General features: G+C 41.6%; 2 protein-coding genes across 3 annotated transcripts; one reads left to right on the forward strand and one right to left on the reverse strand.

Moving 5' to 3' along the window:
* Positions 1 to 5,858: 5,858 nt before the first annotated feature.
* dedd1 (death effector domain-containing 1) lies at positions 5,859 to 18,317 on the reverse strand. The gene is made up of 6 exons (XM_061080754.1): positions 18,208 to 18,317; positions 17,786 to 17,976; positions 16,786 to 17,309; positions 16,494 to 16,622; positions 15,988 to 16,128; positions 5,859 to 7,670 (listed from the first exon to the last, which is right to left on the reverse strand). Exons 3-6 carry the CDS (start codon positions 17,258 to 17,260, stop codon positions 7,264 to 7,266), a joined length of 1,152 nt encoding a protein of 383 aa, XP_060936737.1. The 5' UTR covers positions 17,261 to 17,309; positions 17,786 to 17,976; positions 18,208 to 18,317; the 3' UTR covers positions 5,859 to 7,263.
* Positions 18,318 to 19,318: 1,001 nt separating this feature from the next.
* rabac1 (Rab acceptor 1 (prenylated)) lies at positions 19,319 to 23,860 on the forward strand. Of its 2 annotated transcripts, none has more exons than XM_061080783.1 (6): positions 19,319 to 19,398; positions 20,600 to 20,750; positions 21,878 to 22,090; positions 22,351 to 22,448; positions 22,627 to 22,728; positions 22,970 to 23,860. In XM_061080783.1, the coding sequence occupies exons 2-6, from the start codon at positions 20,611 to 20,613 to the stop codon at positions 23,056 to 23,058; spliced, it is 642 nt and encodes a 213-aa protein (XP_060936766.1). In that variant the 5' UTR covers positions 19,319 to 19,398; positions 20,600 to 20,610; the 3' UTR covers positions 23,059 to 23,860. The 2 variants fall into 2 exon arrangements, with proteins under 2 accessions (XP_060936766.1, XP_060936767.1); XM_061080784.1 differs by having other exon boundaries at positions 20,604 to 20,750.
* The last annotated feature ends 107 nt before the right edge of the window (positions 23,861 to 23,967 follow it).

The following is a 23,967-nucleotide window of genomic DNA, read 5'->3' on the forward strand; positions in this document are numbered from 1 at the left end:
TGGAGGAAAAGGAGTTCAGTCTGCAGGATGCATATCACACACACACACACACACACACACACACACACACACACACACACACACACACCCCAACCCGCTCCCCTAAGATCGTCTTCCTGTTGTCCTTTTTTTTGTGTCTTTTTGTCTGTTTTGTGCATGTGAGAATTTACCAGTGCTTCCATCGGTGAACGTCTCCATCCCCGCCATGCGAGCAGCCTGTCTGGACAAGAGAGGGATGGAGAGCGAAAAGATGGGGGGAGAGGGTACGGGGGGGAGGCAGAGGTGCATGTAAGGGGGGGTTGTTAGGGGGGGCAGTGCTTGTGTGTGTCTGTGTTTGGGGGGGGGGGGGGATGTGGGTCCGGAGCTCAGCATTAAACTGGAGAAAGGGGGTTTAGAGGTGGGATGGGGGGTGTTTGGGGGCATATGGTTACACCCTAACCTTTCATGTCCCCCATCTCTCTCTCTCTCTCTCTCTCTCTTTCTCCATCTCACTCTCTCTCTCTCTCTCCATCTCTCTCTCTCTCTCTCCATGTCCCTCCTTGTCCCTCTTCCTCGCTCCATCCCTCACCCTCGACGTGTGTCTCTCAGTGGTTTCCATGGTGACCCGGAGGCTGTGGTGCTGGTGCTGCTGCTGCTGAGGAGGAGAAAGAAGCGCGTGCATGAGAGAGGGAAGGAGGGAGGAACAGTCATTTGAAAAAGCGTGCGAGGAGAGGCTCGTTACACATGGGAGGGTAATTAGCAACACAAGCATTTCCAGGGTTAAAAATCACTGCACAAAAACCCGTTGTGTGTCCCTCACAGATACCAGAGATGTGTGTGGTGCTGTTTTACTTTGCAGGTGCAGGATGTTTAAAGGGCCCAGCGTGAGTCGTCTGCATAACAAAGCCATTAAGTACAGGAACAAACCCTCAAGTTCCTCAGGTTTACATTTCAGCCCAGTGTGTGTGTCTCTCTGTGTGTGTGTGCGGTAACTTGTGACATAACAGGTGATGCTGACATGACTCAGTGAATATTCAGCAGCAGCCCTGTGTGCTGTTTTGAATATGAGGCCTCCTTTAAATTCATCGACGTGCTGCCACCTGCAGGCCACAGGAAACACAGTGCTCTCTACTCGGCGTCAGCCAAGAAACCTGCAGTCCATTGTGATCACAGAGGAGCTGACACAGGGACTCTTTCAAGTACAATCATTAAGTCCTTTTAAGCCCATGATAAATGAAATTTAACACCTTTGTCAGGTACAACAGATATGAAGAAATATCTAAGTCCCAGAATTACTCAGACTTGCTCATAATTGAATATACGGTAAAGTAGCTTAGCACAAAGGCGACGTTATCTCACGAACCACAGACAGAGAGGGTCTCCTTCCCACAGCCAAGCCGAGAGAATGAAATCTGACATGGATTAGCTATCAGCTATCAGCATGCTGGTCTTGTAGTTTTTTACAGCCTACAAATATAGGTATTATTGAGAAAAAACTACGACATATAGATATTAAAAAAAATGCAGGCCGCAACAATATCTTGAAAGAAGTGCATTAAATTAATGTCTGCGTAATTGAGGCATAATTTAACGGAACACCTAGTACATGATACTTTTAACATAGTTAAGAAATTTTAAGGACTACAATTATGATTATTCAATTTTGGACTTGACCCCGAGTTGATCTGCATGTTGTGATTTAAGAGGGACTGCACTCAATCAAGCAAATTTTCTTGAACAGGAAACGTCAACATTTTTTGGGACGGTTCATTTTCCATTGTCCTAGAAAAATTGCTTAATTTTAAATAAAGCAACTGCATAGACAGAGTCCTTCTCCAATGTGTGGCATTTAAAGAAATGTGCTCATATGCTGTAATTTTGAAAATCGTGTCTGGGACTTGCCGTGGCTGGCGACTCGCTTTACGACCCCACACCGTGCACAGATAAACCAAGGATGGCCAAGGAGCCAAGACGGCTTTGGAGAAGATCATCTAATCTAATTTTCTCTCCTCAATAAAAGTCGTAGAATCCACCCCCCCCCCCCCTGCCCCCCATCAGAGGGCTGTACCATATGCTGCAGGGTATACATACAATAACGGCAGCCCCAGTGGACCGGCAGAGGGCTATACTGTCTATCAGCTTTAGATGACACGTTTTGATAGCAGACTGATTTAAGCCAGAGCTACCGCAAGATGACTCGAGTCTCCATCCAATCAAGGAGGTGTGAAGAACACCTGCGGACAGTGGAATAGTCTTCGGGAGGATGATGACCGGCGTCCTTCCACACAGCCCGGCATTGCATTAGCTTTTCCACCACAATACGATTTGCACCATGGAGCCCAGACCCGCCTCTGATGTCTCTATGAAGTGTTTGAGGCAATAAACCGTACGTTTACCGTGCCACATGTTCACAGTGTGCAATTGTGTTTAAAAATAAGGCTCGTGTGATATATTTCTACTCCAGGTTAATTCCCCCGTTGAAGGTAATAGAAAGTGAAAACACGTGTGGAAACCGATTGATTCATTAAAAGACAAATTCAATATCAACTTCACCATTTGTTTTCCTTTTTCTTTGGCTTCCCCTTGGTCCTGGCCTAGCTCCATCACCATGGCAACGTGATCTCTGACCCCGTCTGTGGATCCTTGACTTGGATGTAGATCAGTGCGGCACCGACGGAGCCTATTGGCTGAAAGCTGTCGCTGTGTTGAGGCTGCGGAGGAGAGGGGATTGTGGCTGTGGTGATGCGGTTCAGCTTTGGGAGACGGGAGCTTCCTGGGGTCTGCTACGACTTGGAGACTCAAATCCTGTCCTCGGACTCAAAGCACAACTTCTGCTCAAGAAACCACATCCTGGCTCAGAGAAAACAGACATATAGTACGTCTAAAGTTATATCCTGTGTCTGCAAATCGTGATGTTAACACAAGCAGCCAGTTAACTTACAGTACCTTAGCTTAGCGAAGACTAGAAATGTGTGTTATCAGCTAGCATGTCTTGTGTACCAGTAACTCTGAAGCTCGGTCATGTTTTTTTCTCAGTGGCCAAAGCTTTTTGGATGCTGGGTAAATATGACACAATCCTTCTTATTTTATTGACGTCCTTCCTTAAAGCTCTTTTTTTAAGTTCCTGAAAAATAACATATTCAAAAGTCTGTCATGAAAAAATTTCCCCTCGCCTTAAAATAGCTTAAAAGTAACTCCAAGCCTTCCTTCCTTATTGCGGTCTTTATTTTTGCTGAATGGTGCTCTCTGTCTCTCCACCCCCACAGCTCACTTACACTTGAGTAGCCTTTTCCTGCTACTGAGCCCCGCCCAAAGGTTGACAGGATTGGTTCCTTAGGTTTGTGACATCATAAACCCTGACTTTCTCGTAGATGGCTGCCTGACGGAAAAGAAGGGCCGGACTCACTATCTTCACTCTGCCTGAGTCTTGTCCTTCGATATTTATGAACAAAATTTCCCTTAGAGATCCAGATCTGCGCCGAGATCTTTTTGACAAACAAATCTCCCGTGGTGATGCCATCCTAGAGGGAGCAATTGCACAGAGGAGGAACAAGGCTGCATCTTTTTGAGTTGGACCTCTATAGTTTAGCAGACTTCTCTGAAAGAATGGCCAGTTCTCCCAATGGGCATCACATCACTGGTCTTGCTTCAAGGCTGGGTGTGGTGAGAACTGGGCTTTCAAAAATCTCAGTTTTCCCCAAGGCTGACCTGGGGCAGTTTAACCAGCCATCAAACAAGACATACTCTGAATAGGGTAGAATCGGCCCTATCACGTTTTCCACTAGTCCCCAGCTCCCAAGTCAATGATAAAACTTTGTACAGACACTTGCCAGCATTTTTAAAGGGCAGTTGTGGTCAGTACATTTCTAACTTGGCGAATAATGATGGTGTTTATAACCCAGCATGTGAAAAGAAACAACCCAGTGCTAAATATTAAAAATGTGACCGTTGTGGCAGCAGAACTCTACCAACAAGAATGGGCCATGAAATGCGAATCAATATTAAAATTAACTTAGTTGTGTTGCACAGCATTGGTGAATGTGTGTGTGAATTAAATAAAATAAATGCAAATAACAACAATACTTTAAAATGAACTTATGAATAAGAAATATCCAGTTCAGTTCCATGTGGTTTTGAGTGTCTATCATATCTTAGTGACATTCTAAAATGTAATTTAGAACTCAGTCATTGTTTCTGACCTCCTGAACACAGGAGGCAAACAAGGCAGTGTCAAGGAAGGAAGTGTATCGGCTAAATACAAATTAAAGGTGATCAAGGCATGTAAAGGATGAGAGTACTTATATAACATTTCCAAATTATGTATCACTACAACTGAATGACCTAACCTTGAAACATATTTGCCTAAAACCCATCACAGTGCCATTGCAGAGTAATTACTTGGTATCAAAAGTGAAAATGAGGCGGCTTTTCAACCTGCCCTTTAGCCGACATTTGCATTATTTATTCATGTGCTCCAGAACTGTGATGGTCTACATCAGAGGACTTAATTATGTCCAAGGAGGCAGAACTGATCAGTCAAAGACCTCACTTACTACCATAAGGACGTAGCACTAGTGCATAACACATCAACATTTCTTAATGCAACAGTGAAATCAATTAGACACAGGCTGATTAAATCATCTAAGTATTCATTCATAATCCTCTAAACAAGTTGGCACAAGTAAGGAAGTAAAAGCCTCTATGTAACACTCACCAAATTAAGGAGAATCCATGCAGAGGAAACACATTTTTTAAGAGAAGCTCACAATCTAAATGTATCATGTGTCATATATAGAAAAAAGGATATGAAAGCATTTGAAAGTGGAAGCATTTTAACATTAAATTTAGAGCTAGAGGGCTGCTGCAAAAATGTCTTTAATGAATTACAACAATAATACATTTTGGTGTGTAATGGATGTATCATCAGATCGAAGGACCAGAAATATGGGGGTTATTTAGTTGATTGGCAATTTGTGTCATAAATATAACTAATTGTCTGTTCATGCAAGATTTAAAAACAAATAATAGGATTAATATACTGTGCTAATGTTTTTAACATTTTCCAACTGAATAAATGGTGAATTTGCTGGTGTTGGTTTTACATCATGAAACCAGCAGTGCCGTGTCATTACATTCCTGCAATTAGACCTTCAAGCAAGTGAACGGCACAAGGAAGGAGAAAAAATAGCACAAGGGCAGGTAGTTTAATAAGATGTTTGAAGCACTCATTACACCGTCATCTTGCCGACAGCTTAGAGCAAAGAGAAATAATTAAGGATCTGATCCAGGGTGACCTGCATTCGATGGAACTCTTCAAATGGTTTGGGGGCAGAGAGAGGGCACGTTCCTGCTAATACACTTACAGAGGCTGCAGGGCCGGCAGAAATATCAATTTAGAAAACTGTTCAAAATAACAAAGACACAGACAGTGAGGCTCAGGGATTTCAGAATATGACAAGTGCATCTAGTTAGCAAAAAAGGGGGGAATACAGTTCTACACATTCTGTGCTGCAATATAATGAAGCTTTGGATCCATCTAGCCATTATCTCTACTGGTTATTCTTCAAAGGGCTGCTGGGGGGCTGAAGCCAATCCCGGCTGATATTGGGTGAGAGGCGGGGCACTCCCTGCTTATGGCCAGGCTGACAAATAAAGATGAACAACCAGTCACACTACCAGAAGTGTTTCTACCATGTTCAACCTATATGTTGTTGTAAAAAAAAAAGTCAATACCGACAGTAGCTGTAGGCCATCAAGTCTTTATTTTTATGACCAGAAATAATTTCTAACATACAAAGATTTCCACAAAAAAAAACATTAATACCAAAAGCATATAACAAATATTTTTTTTCCAGTATTTAAATACCCCCCCCCCCCATATTAATAATACAAACAAACATTACAAACTGATGTACCAAAAAGACCTTTGTACACAAAAGTAAACATGGAAATATTTCCATTGTCCTACTGTCCCTCCCTCTGGCTGTTCCAGGAGGACTTTCCACTTCAGACAGTAGCAAGTCTGTCTGCTTAAGTCGTGCCTGTATGAAGGGACTTAAGAGTGAGGGGCCTTATTGATCGTCTTCTATGAGTGAAGTCCAGGCATTAGTTCCAGCAGGCTGAATAGACAGCTGTCCGTGAGCCACTCTACTGGGCCAACATAGCAGGGCTGAGTGGAGCTGGGATGTGCACTTTTGATTTTGATCTCCCCAACATCACTTCTATTGACCGACGCACTGTCCTGTGCTTTACTTGCTGAGAGAAGCACTTGCTGGGGCCTCGCTGGAAGCCTGGACACAAGCCACCGTTGCATTATCCGAGTTGCTGTTGACAAGCTTGTGCTGATGAATCCCTCCATGGTCTGCTGAGACCTAGCCCTAATCACTGCTGTCATCTACTGGCAACTGCCGTATCCACTGACCACGGCAATCACAAGTTGGGTTATCGTGGTACACAGCGCTGAGAATCCTCGTGTTTGTTATCAAGGTGTTTATGTGCGACTAGGCTCACTGAAGTTAGACCAAAGGTCAATTTATACTGAGAGCAGCCCACTTTTCCATTTGGACTCAAAATCTCACACATTTTATCGAAGATCAGAAACTTTTCCTGGGAGGCTACTTCGTTTTTTTGAATTAGTTTTGATTGGATTAGTGTGGGTTACATTTTGTTTTTTTTAGTTAGGTACCAAATTATAATTTTTTTAGGTATACATTTTCAACATTTTCTCCAGCCATTTTGAAAATTGGACCCCCGACTGGCCAAGCATTCATTAGGACAAAATTAACAAAAGGAAACACAATGGTTTGTATTATTGTGGCCCATTAAGACGGCTTGTGTATGCGTGTGGTCTCAACCTTGACCATTAGCATAATTTAATATTTTCTATATTTCGTAGCAGCCCTGGAGTCTTGACATTTATTATGTGAGGTGGGGCTTACCACTTCTGAGACAAAGAGGAAAACTTTTGATAAATCCTGAGTCTTCCTGGTCCTACAAAGTAGCACCTGTGCGTGAATCCAAAGGAAAAGCACATTGATCCATTATGATTCACTCTCCTGTCACAAATAACAGAAAGGATTTCAGTCCAAACTGACCATTTTGGAAATGCAGGGCCTGAGATGAACACAAACTAATGGTACATGCTGCCATCTAGTGGTTACTAGATGGATCGCACGTACAAAAGGAGGCTCTGTAAATGCTTGCCTGTAAGTAAACTGTATACAGCATTACGTACAATTCAATTCTTTAAATCTAATGTGATGCACTTCAAGAAGTAGTATCATCCTACACAGACCACAGAGACTCTGAGGGCCCCCTGGTACATGGAGGCTGCTCTCTCTTCGGTCTCAGCAGCTTGCGACCTTCCTCATAGTCATCCTGGTCCACACTGATCAGCAGGCGCACACCCTCTGTGCCTGCTGCCATCCTCAGTGAGTCTGTGATGAAGACTCCCTTCAGGGCCTCCAGCAGAGCTCCACTCAGGTAGTCCCCCCAGAAGGCCTCCAGATTGTCCAGCTCTGTGAACTTGATGTCGCAGACGATGGAACCCAGGTCTCTGGCACGCAGCAGCGAACTGGCTTGGCTGAACAACTCGAACTGCCGCTCTAGCGGCTGCCGCTTGTCCGAGGAGACGTTGCCACGGAGTGCAGACTCGTGCTCCAGATACTCGGCCCGGACACGCAGGCGGACATCTGATAAAGGAGGAGGGAGGAGCAAATAGCGGTGGAAAAAGGGGTGAGGGGTGAAAAAACGGTAGGAAAGGTAGAGGGGAGATTGTGAATAATGAGGGAAAAGGAGACATAGAGTGGGCAAAGGGGGAAGAGAGGAAGATGAGGAAAAGGTCATTGAAAAAGTGAAAAGAAGTGGGTGGTGGAAGTCAAATTGGATAGGCCCACAGAAACCGAAGGGGAGGGGTCAGGAAGCCAAAACAAAGGGTGGAGAAAGAGGAACAAGACAAAATCATAAGAGGAGAGTTAGTTCACATTATCAACATTAGCATTACATTCAGCAGAGGTTGAACTAGAAGTTTGAGAGCATGGAGTTCCAAAAAGGAAACTGTAACCCAATAGGCTGATTAAGCCGGGACTGGAAATTGTGCAGCGGAACATTTGAGGGTTTCTTTTGATAAAGGCTCGTCAAAAGAGAGGATCCCGTATTACTCTGTGTCCACACTTTGCAACTGAACCAGTAGTTATTATTCTTCTGAGGCAATTTAAGTAGTAAAGTTAGCTGTAAACTAGAGAGCTGGCAGCGATCAGAGGAAACCGATGGGGCTACATTTTTACAGTCTGGGTTTTGCATAAATCATGGTGGTAGAGTTCATATGATGAATCAATTCAAATCAACTTGAAACCTTTGGCAAATGTCAGGTGGAACTTTAGGAAAAGCAAACTTCGCAGAGTCAAGCCCTGGCAAAGCTTCTTGTTAAAACACTGCAGATTCATTCTGATCAACGTGTTTAATGCTGACAACTGATAACTCCCGCAGTTCCGCATTAACAGGATTGGTGTTCATGCAACAGCACAGCGAGAAAGATCAGAGGATACATACTGTGCTGAGCAAGAGCACTGCTGAGAGCGTCCCCCATGTCATTATTCCAGAACTTCGAGTGGAAACCAGCTGCTGACGACTTTTGCTGCAACAAAAATCCATCTCTCTCGCTGGAACCCCTTCAGTGGAGGTCAACAGTCTTTACTACCAATGACATCCATTTCTCCAGGAACATTCTCATCAAGGTTTCATTGCAAAGCTGTGCAGGAACCTTATTCCGAGCAGTTTTAAAGGCATAGTTGCATCTCCCAGTTGTGAAAAAACCCAGAGTCAAAACTCTCTGCTGCTCTCCCTCAACCGTTTGAAAAGGGGCTTGGGTGAAATCTTAGTATGGAAACATTAAATGTGTGTCAGTAAATTAGTAAAAACGCCTATAAATGTTAAAATAAACAGAAACAGAACATTACAGAATATGTTTTCAATCAGACCCAGAGGCATGCGTGTAAAGCTCATACATGGATCTGATGGGCAGACAATGACCGGAGATTTACTCATGGTACTAAAAGAGCTTATTACCAAGGACGTAATATAAACACTTCTCAATCTGACACATTAGCTGTACATCAACTTGTGAGTCGAGTCTTCCTATTCTTCATTCAGATTTCGTCTGGGGCTTTGGGAAATGGCATGGGACACAAGAGGGTTTGAGTTTGGGAAATGCCAACATTAGAAATGCAAATGTTGAATTAAGGCATTGATTTTGCATCTCTTAACATTTGTCGGCGAGCGATAACCAAACACCATTATTTGCATTTGTGCTTCACAAGGTTGTGTTTAGATTACTATGAAAACAGAGGACTGGATCAAAAGGGACGCTTAATCAATAAGGTTTGACAAATGTAAAATAATATGCAGGATTGGAAACAACATTCATTTGAAAACCCACTTGCAGGAGATCGTTCAATTTACACATCAGGTTCTACTACAAGGCAAACTATTGTTCTTCACCGTGAAAGAATGACATTTTAGAGACCTGTATAAGACACTGTAGTGATTTAATAAAAATAAATTATATTCATATTTCTATTACAATGCTTAAAATATATGACCTTTGACTGAAATAATGTTTCTTAAGCTCAGGCCATTGACAATAACAGAGATTTTATACATTTGGTTGTCTCGTCATAACACAGATCCTGATTGTCTTTAGGAATTTAAGAACCTACACCAATTATTCATCCCCCTTTTTTCATGTTTCATTGTTTTACAACATTGATCTAGAGTGGACTGCCGACACACAGAGAATCATGCATAAAAAAAGTATATGTTATTGGTAATAAATGTTCTTTGAATTGAAGTAGAAAGAAGTTTTATGGCATAAAAAAATTGAAATTGAGAACTTTGTCCTCAGTGGCCCTGTTCATAACTGGCACTTACATCCTTCTTAGCTGATCCAATCACAAGCGGACAGCTCTAAGTACAGGTGTGAATGCACTAAGGACGCTTTGAGGCCATGACATCAGATTGGTCAGAAGTCGTCTGGGACGCATATGGTCACATTCTTTTAGACGAGACGTGAATGTGTCCTGGGGCCACACTGAGACACAAGCTTCTCAGCTGACGTCATCTGCATGAGCGGAAGTAAGCACTCAACTGGTTCACAAATCGTATGAGCTGGCCAGGACATCTGAAAATTTAAAATAGCCCAGAGATATTACGAAAGAATCAGATATCTTGGCCAATTTTTTTGCTGGGAACACACCAAGGAATTTCCTCTTCTTTTAATATCCAGCAGACTAGGCACAGGAAGTGCATTGCAGCCTGCTGCTGATAATAAATATCAATGAACTTGATCCTTGCAAATAGAAATGGATGTATTAATTTCCAGCAGGGAGGAGCAGGAAAGTGATTTCTGATCACAAGTGGTCCATTACAACGCATTTGGCAGCTAATGTCAGGTGTGGACTGATTTACTTCTAAAAGGCATATCAATGCCAGGTATGAACATGACCTATGGTTGGAATAATCAAATCAGAGCTCACCCCTGGAAACACACTATTCCCATTATGAAGTGCAGCGGTGGATACATCTCTACAGCGGGCACTTCCATTGCTTGAGAAGGTAGAGGCTAAATTGAATGCAGCAAAATACAGTGAAATCCTTGAGGAAAACCTGCTGCAGTCTGCAAAAGAACTGGGGCTCGCATGTTAGTGCTCAACACGACGACCTAAACTTTGAGCAGGTTTGTTGTCACCTGGAACAAGTAATTAAAGGTTTTTCTGCATCAATCAATCATCGCACAGGGATTCAATGTTGTAAAAGACTAAAATTAAAATGTATAAGGAGAGAGGATTCAAAACATTTCTTTACTATATATGGTCCCTGCAGGGATATTGTTAAATAAGTGACAGGATGTGTTTGTTCAGAATGTCAAATCCAGTATTTATCTAGATACAGAATATTGGCAATCACCATACTTTTACACCCTTTACACTAAATTCAGTATGGACGCGATGAAATATGAAGGTAAGGGCAGTTAACATTTCGACCTTTTGAATCATAACACTGTGTGAGGGCTGTGGCTATGATAAACACCTGGCCTTCATGCAATTAATGCTTTTATGGATGGTGCCCATGTCTGCCTTCCCATTTCATATTGAGCAGGATGGAGGTAGAGAAAGTGGTAGTGAGAAGAAGACCATTCAAAACCACAGGAACACAGTGATAGTCATTTTGTTAGGGTTACAGAGCACTTCACGCTTCATCAGACACAGAGCGATCCACTTAGACAGGACATTAGGAAGCACAGCTTTCATTTTCTCACTTTAAACACCAAGCCCGTTTGGCTTCCTCCATCTCACCCCACCAAAATAAAAAAAAAAGTTTAAGTACCCATTTACGAGGAGTCACTTGGAACGGAGAGCTTCAACTCTTTATCGATCCGCTTTTCTGCTGAACGACTGACCGAGAGAGTGGAGTGTTAGGGGAGTATCGAGAGACAGGCGGACAGAACTCTCTTTTCCCCATAGACAAAATTCCCCCTCTGTACCATTTTTGCGTAGCTTGAGCATTTAGTGTTCGTTCTCTCCCTCGCCTCGTGTGTAAGGATACTGTTTTCCTGACACACAGGTTGGTCTGTTTAGAACTGCGAACACAGAAAGGAGAGAAAGAGAGAAAGAGACAAGCACAAGTGGGTTGGATATCTGTCGACTGGGTTGTATTTCAACATCAAGCAGGCATGGAACAGCAGCACTCACTTCTCTTAGTTGTAATGAGGCTTGAGTCAGGGCAATAGTTGATACTGACAAGTTCATCAGCTCAGAAATCCCTTTGCTATAACTCTACAATATAACAGCAGCGTCTAAGTGGGATGCTTGGGACTACTCTTACCTTGATCAATCCCGTTACAATCACCAATCCATTATTTTAGCCCTGACAGTAGCATTAATCTTTGATGTGCATTAAACCATCCCATTGATATCGCACAAAACTACGACTGAGCTGAAGTTAAAAACACCTTATGGGCATTTGTAAAGTTGTCAGAATCTGATTGAGACACTTCACTGAAAATGATCCGAGAGATGAATCCTGACAAGTATTTGAAGTCTGTTAAAATGTTGGGGGCCAGCATCGGACTGAACCGCCCCATCTATCTCTGCTCCCTCTTGACAAACACACACTCAGGACTCACACAGGCACAGAGATAAGATACAGCAGGAGCTTCCTTCAGCAAAGCACTGTGGGGTTATTTTTCTCAGAACTGCCTGAGTAAAGGTTACACAGGTTTTTCTTTTAAGCAGCTGTCTATTGGCAGCCCTTTTTGATTCTCTAAGATGAAATACTGGGCTAGTTCTTCAGAAAGGACCCAACTATTATTTGAGGCTCCAGACATGGCTTAAATCTAAATTTAGTTTTAATTAGCAATTAGGATTTGAGTTGATTAAATCTGCACGCAGATATTTACACCCAGTTTTATGAAAAACCCATGAAGAGGAAGAAACGCCCCAAAAGGTTTCCTGCATGCAGTAATGACTGACACTTTCACAAACATGTCCAACATATTTTATATTTTGCCTTATGATAACATAGTTTGCTCATTTCAGGTTCATCATTTTGATTTGGGCTGCAGCTCCTCTTTTCCACCGTTGTTTTTAACACCCAGTTTTAGCTCCAGTCTATTTAAGGCCTCCTATTGTTAAATCCCAGTCTGCTCTGTTTTTGACCCACTCTGTTGTGTTTGGTTAACTGCTTTCACCATGTGAAAATGTTTGCCTCCACTCTCGCTTTACCTGGCTTTGTTAGATGCACCCGACTAGCCGGGAGAAGTGCAATATGCAAATATCGGTAAGGAGCCAGACTGCTGAAGAGGATGATGGTATTTTCTGTGTGGGAAAGGAGCTCCCTTTACCACAGACGTCTGTCTACAAACCATATAACACAATGGAGGAAAGAGAAAAACTGAAAATGTATAATACGTCTCAGATAACTTAAAACTAAACAAAATCAATCAACTGCAGTTAAACGTGACTTTTTCTGTTGCAACGTTGGGCTCAGTCAAAGCTTGAATTGACTTCATCTGGTGTCGACTTATTTACTCCTGCCTCTAATGTGAGCTGACCACATCACAGTGAGTACACTAATTTGTACTCAGCTATATTCTCTACAGCTTTTAAAATCATGCAATATTCAAAATGGAGAATAGTACACTGGAAATGTTTGTTTGTCATCAGACTCATGTCAGATAAAGTATTTTCTATTTAACCATCATATGTAAGACGAGGCTTACAGGCTAACAAATAAGCAACTGCTGGATTTTTGTCATGTAGTTGTCAGACAAAGTGAAAACAGCCATTGGCCATATTTGTGAACACGTGTCAGGTTTTTCAGGGTTTTACTCCACATAGAAAGTAAAGGAATTTGTAAAAGACTTTTGTAATTTATATCCCCATTAGTTTAGTTTTGGTGCGATAAAATGAACGATGAGAGATTTTAGCTTTCGTGAATTTTTGCTTTTTACATAAACTTTTTACATAGACTTCTTGGAAATATTTGTGGCTTACTGCTGAGGACTGTCAGTTCTGTGAAACACTTTTCTCCTCCACATCAGTGTGCAACACTATAACATAAGAGACAGGGGGCTGCTACATTATGATACACAAGCATCTAATACAGAGCAAAGTGGCAGCATCAACCCCAGTTGGAACAAGGGGAAAGCCTCTTTTACCTTAGGCATGGGCCCAGACTTGTGAGAGAGCGCATGACTGAGTTGATCGTGCACACAGCGGTATGTATGGACAGAGGGGGGGGGACAGATTGTTTTGTTCCTCTGTCTCCATGATCCATTGTGTCTTAGGTTACTGGATCTGAGTCACAAACCTGAGTCAACCTGGTGGAGTCAAGACAGTAACATGTAGAGTCACAAGTACATCACTCATCCTGAATAACTAAGAGGGGCTGTCTTCATTGTTAGATGATTTTTTTCCTTTTAAAAAAACAAATAAATTTAGAATCAAAAGGTCTTTGTTATAATAAGTATTTCTGACCAAAAGCCAACGATGGACATCAAAAAAAAATTGATAACGTTGATATGAATGACTAGAGCAAACTTCACACAAAGAGCAACTGGTGTTAGTGGTATTTTAATTGAAGCTTTATTTGCTGCGAGAAACTACCATTGGCCGATTAGGGCAGGCAATGGTTGACACGTGGAACAGGACATTGGTAATTGATCACAAAGTGCAGCTTTCCAGTTAGATCGTTTTGAACAAATGCTTAAAGTATTTTTCAGGAAGATGTGCGAGATTCGGTTGTTGGCTCTTGTGACAACTTTGTATCAAGTTTGACTTTAAAGCAGAGCAGCTTCTTAGAGACAACCTACCAGTCTACGCTCTGATCTGCGGCAGCAGAACATAGCTTGATGGGTTAGAGAGAAGGGGAATTGAGGGGGAAAAGAAAGCAAAGAGGGACCAGATGGAGAAACAGGCAAAATGTCCCTGCTGTTGATTTTACAGTTAAGGAGATATTGAAAATCAAACCATAAAGAGCATGACAGTGAAAAAGAAAATGCCTGTCAAATGAAACGGAAGTACATATATGGAAATTTATATTTCACATTTTATGTCTGAATCAAACTGTTGAATCAATGGTTATGAAGGTTTTCTTTGCTGAAGCAGTAAATCGAATAGAGTCCTTTAAATTTGTAAGTGTTTGAGATGTAAAGTCAGGATCTGTTGACTTCCTGGTGCCATGAGACAAGAAGAAGTGGAGTTGGCAGACCGGAAAGGCTGACATGACAAGTTGACAGTGAATTCAACAAATAACTACTGCAGTTCTGGCTTATGAAGTACCGACAGATTTTATACTCAAGCAAAACCACCACATCATAGACATGTCCTGTGTTTACATTTGGGTTTTAATGCTGTCAAGATTTTCAAGCTAAGTGCGTCACTGATATTGACACTGTTAATAACAAGAAATCTCTCCAGCTGACACACCCGGTTAACTCCCTCCACTGTCTATTTGTCAGGTAACAACAGTGTGGGTGTGGCTAGCCTTTTGCCAGCTGCTATTTAAGGTCAATGCTATTATATTAAGCAGTTTTACTTCTTCTGAAGTGTGTAAGACTTACGTCAAACTTTGTCCCTGTTCCTCACACGTTTCTTTCTTCACAACAGAATCTTTGCTCCATTACGCAAAGGAGTTAAAGACTCTGGACTAATTTGTACTCAGCTATGTTGTCTACAGTATTTGCCATCATGCAATATTCAAAATGGAGAATAGTACACTGGAAATGTTTGTGTATCATCAGACTCATGTCAGATAAAGTATTTTCTATTCAACCATCATATATAAGACGTGGCTTACAGGCTTACAAATAAGCAACTGCTGGGTTTTTGTCATGTAGTTGTCAGACAAAGCGAAAACAGCCATAGGCCGTATTTGTGAACACGTGTCAGGTTTCTCAGGGTTTTACTCCACAGAGAAAGTAAAGGAATTTGTAAAAGACTTTTGTAATTTATATCCCCGTTAGTTTAGTTTTGGTGAGATAAAATTAACGATGAAACACTTTTCAGCAGTTTTACTTCTTCTGAAGTGTGTAAGACTTACGTCAAACTTTGTCCCTGTTCCTCACACGTTTCTTTCTTCACAACAGAATCTTTGCTCCATTACGCAAAGGAGTTAAAGACTCTGGACTCAGTGTGCAAGGTTTCTGTGCGTCAAGATTCTTTGGGCAGATTGTTCAAAAAATATCGAAAACTCAGACTTATCCTGGCAACGCCTTCACTCAAGCTGAGAGTCCGAAGACAAACAACATCAGAATTGTAGGAGACATAACAGGAAATATGTTGATGCTGCAGGCGATGCATCAACATATGGATGAATATGATTTTGAATCTTATGAAGTTAATAAAAAAATGGGAAATTATTTGTAACAGAAAATGGGGGCGGGTGATGGAGCTGAAGGCAAGACAGGAAAAGCTTAACAAGACCAGTTAAGAATTCAGGAAGTGCTCTTACCACAGGACGCTTTAAATGGTGGTGGTGGTGGAGGCAGCGGTTGCCCCTGTCTGCTTGTTCTCCTTGGCTTACGGCTCCAGCTATGTCCCCTTTTCTTCCTCCTCCTGCGATTGGGTAACCCAGGCATAGGAGGGTAATTATCTGACAGAGCAGGAATGGAATTAGTGGAATTAGGACAATGAGCGTGGAAAGGCGATCTTTGTGTTTGTGCTGACATTTTACTTTGTTCATTTCCACCCACTTTTTGTTGATATCTGATCAAAACATCCTTTGCTGAAAAGTTCACAACAACTATAGGCACCAAAAACTACATTTGTTCTCTAACTGAGCCTATCATATTTTTTAACCGCCAACGGCACTAGCATTAAGTGTAGGGTAAACATTTTCCAATGTAAAGACTGATAATCAGTAGTTTTGAACAGTCTCCCTCCATGACAAAAATGTTTGCACTCACACTGCAGCCTAAACTTCTGGACAGAAAGATACAACACAATAAGTGCGCTTACCAGTTCTCAACTGCTGTGTGAAATAAGGAAGAGGTATTTCTGTCTGTCTACAGCTGTGACGCATTCCAGAGACGCACATAGACTCTCTGCTCTCTGTTCCATACCTCTGTCTAGTTCGCTCTGGAGACACTGTAAAACAAAAACTATAGATAAGTATCATGAGCATAGAAGTAGGAAAGAATTATGCAATGAATTACACACTCTAACATGTCATTGTAGTGGAAGGCAGCAGATGTTGCAGTCAACATAATCTCAAAATCTGATAAGAAGCACTTCTGAGATTCATCCTCACCTGTCCTCCTTTTCTTGTGGGACACTAAGGGCAGCAGATCATGACGGGTGAGGACTCTTAGTAGTTGCAGTAGTGGCTCCAAGTTGCCATCGCTAAGGTATCCTCGCCGCTCTAGCTCTAGCAACAGCTCGAGGCCACTCTTGGGTTTATGTGAGACCTCCAAGGGGTGAAGGGGGGCCTGAGGCTTCACACGCCCCCAGGCCTTCAGCAGCTCAGGACTCGGGGACACTCTGGGGTCGTCTGGCTCGTCCTCACGGGGCTCAACTGTCCAGCCTGCTGGATTGAGAGGGTGCGGTGTAGAATAGGCTTCATCCAGGAGGAATGACAGCACTTCTATGTCCGTCTCTGTCAGATGAGAACCGACTATTTCAATAACCTCATGTAGAGACAGCATCCCATAGTAGTTTAGACACTCTGTTTCATCCCAGTACATTGAGTCCCTGAACGGGTACTGGTGGTGGTGGACTGCAGCCATGATGGAGGTCTGTCTGTGGCCTCGCTCTACCCTCCCACCTGTGCCAAGACTGGTCAGGATAGAAAATAAAAAGATACAACACACAAATATTACATTAGTAAACGTGTAAAAGTCCAACTGTTTAACTTTTCCACAGTTTCTCCAACACTGGTGAACTTTTGTCATGTTGCTCTTAATAGAAATTATACTGAGAAAATGATTGTTGTATTTCTCTGCACTCCACAGCAGTGTGGGCTAGTTTGCTTTTTCCTATGAAACACTGCATTCATATACAAGTAAAATAGGTCGGACTTCCACTTCCTGCCATGTTGTCTGTTTGTTTCCCCTGTTTTCCATGCATGTACTAAATTGTGTGAAGCACACATACTTTTTGCAAAGACTTAAATAAGCAGATGTTTGGACGAGAGGCGAAAACAAAAGCTTCGTTCATAGTAAACTACCCTGAGCCAAACAAACTGTAGCATGGAGCTAACGTGTTCCTCCCAGTGTGTGGTGGCCTGTGTGTGCAAAGCTCAGCACTCCTACCTCGAGTCACCGTGAGTTCGATGCTGTGTCGCACCCGAGCGGATCTGAGGCAGCTGGGTGTGCTGGTCCTCTGTGGAACTGGAGCTACTGGGAGCGAACTGGGAGGGAGACACCGGGACTGGAGCTGGTTCCTCAGCAGCAGCTGGTGGAGCAAATTACCCCTTTGACACGTTACGTAATCAGTCACGTTCCTGTGAGGAAAAAAAAAAACCAACAACAACAACAACACGCCTCAGGAGCAAAAAACAACACACATTTCGAGCTAAATACACAAAGTGAAAATAACAACTAGTACCACGACAAGTTTGGAATACGATGTTAAAATATGTATAAATAACTAATGTTCAGAATTAGCAGAATTCTGTCTTTAAGGACATTAACAGGAAATGTCCTGCTGGCTACTAATAACGTTGTTTGCTTACGTAAGCTCATGACGAGGCCTGGTAAACAAACACGGCCTGAGTTGCGTCCACGCTGAAGCAAAGTGAGATGAAACTGAAACATCTGTAAAAGTGTCACAATGTAAAATGTAAACGCGTTTCATCTTCTGTGTTTGTTGACGTTGGGCTGGAAACTCCCACCGCTGGCAAACACCAGCACGAGGAGGAAACCGCCCAATCACAGCCCTCCGCCCGCACGATGACGTCAGGGCACGTTTGGACATCACTGACCCAGAGTCAGATTTTCCCATCGCGCCCCTGAGTGAGGCCGGAGCACTAGAGAAAAACAGCTGATCCCAGGTCAGATAATTCTGCTCTATTGTCCCAGCGTGTGGCTGAAAACATTTTGTTCTCATCATTAATCAATACAATAATATAACAGTATTAGGACGCACAACTTGTTGCTGAATTATTAAAGTACTGTTAGACAAGAGCTTGTGTGGAATAACCATCGAAAAAGTGATTGGGAATATGTGCTGTGAACTTCAATTTGCTTTGAATTGTTTGCTGTTATTTGCCTTCAATATCTTTTTTAACTTGCAAAGCCCCTTGTGACTGTTTATTTGAAAGTGCTTTACAAATAAAGCTCTTTATCATTATCATTATTACGATTAACAATATAAACAACAACAATGATAATATTGATATAATAGAAATGTGAGTTGCATGAAGCTTGTTTTGCCCTTCAGGTTCTGAACCTTAAAGAATTTGAAATGAGAAACAGTAACAATACAAATGTAAAACGTAAAATTAAAAGTGACCTGTAAAAGTGAAAACAGAAAAAATATGCAGTATATTTTTTTAATTCTTCATATGTTTTCTTATTGAATCTTCAGTTTGCAAAGTAACTAAAGAAGTTAAATAGATGTACTGCAGTAGAAAGTATATATCTGTAAATGGTCTTGGACTTATAGTAAAGTGAAGTAGATCCAAATTTTATCTGAATTTTAAATGTAGTAATGGTAATATCTATAACTGAGTATGTGACTGTTAACCTCAAAGATGCTTTGGGAGCAGACAGAGCAGCCCAGCGGAGCTCGGTAGTTCTCTGAGCAGTCGGTAGGTGGCGGTGTTTCGCGTCCAGACAGCAGGAAGTAAAACAACATCCACATCACATCCGTGAAGCAGCAGAAGAGAAATAGGAGCTTCTCTCGATCCCATCAAACTTCTCCTGTGAGTACTTTGTGTTTAAATAAACAGTTTTACCCTCGATGACACATTTCATCTGCTCCCTGTTCGTCTCGGTCACAGGTTTAAAACCATGTAAACCTGCCGCAGCCTGAAGGAGACACAGCGTTAGCAGTGAAGCTAACAACAATGTTTCTAACAAGCAGCAAAGTTGCTTTTGTAACAACTCAGCTACTCGGTTCTCTGATATATAACAGGACGTAGTGAAGTGATTCTGAAACGCTGCCAGAGTTGATCAACACCTGGATTTCAAATGATCGTTTGTTGGCAACAGTTTCCTGAATATCCGGCTTGTTCAGTGATGTGGCAGCGACCCAGCCCACGACTCAAATAGTGCCCTGCAGCTAAAAGCTAAGCTAACTGTGTCTCCTAGTGTTGTGTGGGTAACACTGATTATCTTTATATTAGCCTTTTCCCCCCTGACACTTTATACAGCAGCTAATTTTAACAAACATTCACAATGCAGTGTTCATACTGTTTCCAAGTAACTGATAGATGAGTGAGTCTATCGTGAAATATCCCAACTGTTAAACATCACATGATACAAGCAGCTACAGGGAGGTTCGCATATCGCTTTTTAAAATCTTACCAGACTATGATTAGAAAATCAATTTGAAAGGAAATGTAATTTACAAAGCTAGTCACTGTTTTAAAGCTTATCTGATGTTTAATAGAGGCTGTGATTGATGGATTTTATTATCTCAATCAAAGTGTGTGTGTGGTTGTGTGTGTGTGAGAGAGAGATACCTGAGTTTTGACAGAATTAAATGATGATTCATAATTTCTTACATATCTTCGTCTGAACATTGCCCTCCCCTTGCACATAATTTATATATTATTGGCACTATCACCAATCTCTGCACCTTAGCACCGCATGTGCCCATTACTCTCTTACTGTATATATTGTTGCTCTATATTGTTGTTTTATATTGTTGTTTTATGTACAGTGCACCAACCACGCCAAGGCAATTTCCTGTATATGCAAATATACTTGGCAAATAAAAAGGATTCTGATTCTGATTTGTACAAAACTTGTTTATTCCCAAAACTATCCAGAGTTATAATATTTTGGCACCAGCAGCATACTAACCTAGTCCTGTGGAGAAATGCCAACCTCCCAATGTGCTCATAAATAATTTTGTACATTTGTGTGATGTTTTATTCACTTATTATTGCTTTTTGGCAGTAAGACTTCAGATGCCATCTGGAGCGCCAAAGGGGGAGAACTGTCAGGTCGATATGGACAGCAAGGCCGGAGATCTGTTCAGCGCCGGAGATATGTTCGGTTCCGAAGACGCTCATCCAACTGGCAAAGGTGGAACTGGAATAATGTCAAAGTAAGGGCTCATATTTTTTATTTCCTTAGTTATTTTGTCATATAGTAGTGATAATAATGCTGTTATCAAGAGGGTTTTGATTCTACGTTGCTCAAATGTTCCCCCTTATTCCTGATGGAAATGTACTGAAGGAGCTGCCACTGGTATTTATTTATCTACAGCGTAGACAAGCTGTAATAGTCAGTCTTCGACAGATGCCCAGTTACTACATGCAAAGGCATTTACAGATACTTCTCAGGGTTTCCCCCAGTGCTGTATATTTAAAAATAGGGTACTTCTTATTTAATACATTTTCCACAAATATGGGGAGGACTCAAATAGCCCTACAAAGTTCTGTGTTTAATTTATTTCAAAGTAGGCCGACACTTGCCTGTGTATTTTGTTTGTTTGTTATTTTGTTGCTTGTCTGTTTGAGTAGCTGGCTGAAAGCAAAGAAGTAGTACGCTTACCTTTTATTGGTAACCAAACTGTTACGGTTCATTGTTTCTGAAATAAGAGGCCTGACTGCTATGTTCACAGCAAACTTGAATTTTTTTTAATATTAAGTAGGGCTGCCACTAACGACTATTTTTCTATCGATTAATCTGACGAATATTTTATCGATTAGTCGATTAATCTAAACGATTAATTTTCCTCCAAAAAAATCAAATTGACCATTTCAATTCAGTTAATTTTATTTTGATAACAACAAACTGTATGTCATCGTATAATGCAGCACAAAACAAAATGTAAACAAAGGCTCAAATATTAAAGTGCAAAAACTAGCAACTCCAACGTGATAAAAATAAATAAAAAAGAGGGCTTATAAGTTAAGTCAGCAGTGCAACATGCAAAAAGATATCAAAGTTTCTATTTAACCCCTTATCAAAATAAAAAAGTTAGGTCTGCATATTAAACAAAGTGCAACATGTTTAGAGTCACCTCAGCTACGGGCGCCGTAGCTGAGGTGACTGCGAGAAGGCTTCTCTAGCAGCCCTACCACCAGGCTTAGCAGGTTTTCTGGGGGAAACCCTGCTTCTAGTTTCCAGTTAATAACATATTTGATATTAAGCAACATGACCCTGTATGTTTCTGAAATTCCAAATGCTTCCCTATGACCTCCCTCTCATTTGTGGCTCACTTCACAGGCTCTGGCTCCCTAAAGGCCTCTCAGTCACTTCGGCTAAAGAGTGGATCGACAAGCGCCGGGTGTCCATTCGACCATGGGCCGGCTTCGTGGACCAACGCAAGTTTTCAAAACCCCGCAACTTCGGGGAGCTGTGTCAGAGAGTGGTGAAAAATGTGGAAACATTCAACAGCAACTACACCTTCATCTTCCTGGGTCTCATCCTCTACTGCATGTGAGGCCAAAACAAGTTTGTCTTGTTTTGCCAGTGGGAACATTTTCACCTGCTGCTGCCCTATTTCTTACTCACCCAGACTCTGCTTCACAAACACATAGGAGCTTTCTTGAACATTTTTGCAGGGTTTTTATAGGTCTACATTAGCAGTGGGTGTTAAGTAAAGGACTGAAATATCAGCAAAAAAATAATTTAAGATCTAAAACTACTGCTGAAATGAACACAAGACTGATCAGACTGTCTATGATTCCTCTCCTCAGTATCAGCTCCCCCATGCTACTGATTGCCTTGGCTGTGTTTGTTGGTGCCTTCTACATAATCCACCTCAAGTCCCAGGAGTCAAAACTGGTTGTCCTCGGTAAGTTAAACTGCCTCTTAATATCAGCCACTCTGTACGTGTGTGTGTCTGCTGATAAAATCAGTCCAGTCTTTAAAAAACAAGGTTTTCAGTCAATTGACCAAATCTGCATGAGACATTAGATAACCACATCTAATCTTTGACATGAGTTTAATCTGGAAATAATCTCATCCACCAGGCAAAGTGCTGACTGTACCTCACCAGATGGGTCTGGCTGGAGCTGTGTCCCTACCTGTGTTCTGGTTGGCTGGAGCAGGAGCCGCAGTCTTTTGGATTCTGGGTAAGTCAAACAGCATCGTTTGTCATTTGTTATTCATTCCCAACATGAAGGAATATATATGTTTGCGAAGCTTGTCTGGGAACAAATGTGTTTGTGTGATATAAATTATCAAATACATGGATTCTGCAGTTGCATCCTGTGAAAATCTCTGTAATACTCCCTGTATAAAAGGAAAATCCTCCCTTCTCGTTGTTCTTCGCCTTCACATTCCCCTTTCTCCATTTGTCACGTCTCCTCTCAGGAGCGACGCTGTTTGTGATTGGCTCTCACGCTGCGTTCCGTGAGCTGGAGCCATCTGACATGGAAGAGCTGTTGATGGAGCCGGTGTGAGGAGCAGGCTGAACTCTCAGGAGGAGCAGGTCAACGATCAGTCTGTACTTTGACCCTGAAATCGTTGAAGCTGAGAAGGAAAACTACTCGTAGATCTGTGTATCCTGTATTCCCTGTATTTTCTTGCCTCTAAAATAGTTGTTACAGACTGTAAAGCTTTTTTCAAACTCATTCATACACATCTGTCAATCTGCACTAAGAATTAAATTGTGGTCGGGTATTTAAGCACAATATCATGCAGACTCTATGCCTTTCTCTGCATATTTTTAAACCTGGGAGGCCTCTGGTTTTTGTCACACAGCCTTTAGCTCCTTGTTACGTTGCATATGCAGAGACATATCTTTATTTATCTCTTTGCTGTAGATGTCATGGGAAATAGTTTTGTTTTTTTTCTTCTGTAAAGATAATTCACATGCGATGGTCAAAGTTCTGCTAAAAATGTAATTTTCCAAAGACAAAGTGCCATTTAAAGCTTTAAAATCCGTCTCTTGTGATGATCATGTATCAAACGAGCTAAATGTTTATTCAAGTGATTTAAAAATGATATAATGTGGTGTCGGCTGCTTAACAAAAGTTAATGAGACAGAATCTTAAAGGTCAGTAATGGTGTTTAATTTGGTACTAACTCTGCTCACAACATTCAGATCTGAAGGTCACTCCTCAAATGTACATCAACAATTCCTCAAACCTGAAATATTTTTCTTTTTTTCAAATCAATCATTCACTTGTTTACATTTCAATGAAAGTGTTTTTGTATTTTAATTACATTTTGGAAGTGTAATAAACCCTTGATGTAAAGGTACCTCATTGTGTCCTGTTCCTCGTTATTTGTGTATCTTATTAATCCTGGTATAGCTTCTGTCCAAACCTCAGACGACTCGTGTTTAGCAGGAGTTGCATTGAACTCCG

The sequence above is a fragment of the Limanda limanda genome, chromosome 11, assembly GCF_963576545.1.
Source record: "Limanda limanda chromosome 11, fLimLim1.1, whole genome shotgun sequence".
In the NCBI taxonomy this organism is placed as follows: Eukaryota; Metazoa; Chordata; class Actinopteri; order Pleuronectiformes; family Pleuronectidae; genus Limanda; species Limanda limanda.

What these genes read in the sequence shown, in the direction of transcription:
- dedd1 (XM_061080754.1), bottom strand. Translation starts at nt 17,260, where the DNA reads ATGGCTGCAGTCCACCACCACCAGTACCCGTTCAGGGACTCAATGTAC. An exon ending in CCACAAGAAAAGGAGGACAG is followed by an intron (nt 16,623 to 16,785) that starts GTGAGGATGAAT and finishes TTTGTTTTACAG; the next exon opens with TGTCTCCAGAGCGAACTAGA. An exon ending in ACCATTTAAAGCGTCCTGTG is followed by an intron (nt 7,671 to 15,987) that starts GTAAGAGCACTT and finishes CTCCTTTATCAG; the next exon opens with ATGTCCGCCTGCGTGTCCGG.
- rabac1 (XM_061080783.1), top strand. Translation starts at nt 20,611, where the DNA reads ATGCCATCTGGAGCGCCAAAGGGGGAGAACTGTCAGGTCGATATGGAC. An exon ending in GTCAAAACTGGTTGTCCTCG is followed by an intron (nt 22,449 to 22,626) that starts GTAAGTTAAACT and finishes CTCATCCACCAG; the next exon opens with GCAAAGTGCTGACTGTACCT. An exon ending in CGCAGTCTTTTGGATTCTGG is followed by an intron (nt 22,729 to 22,969) that starts GTAAGTCAAACA and finishes GTCTCCTCTCAG; the next exon opens with GAGCGACGCTGTTTGTGATT.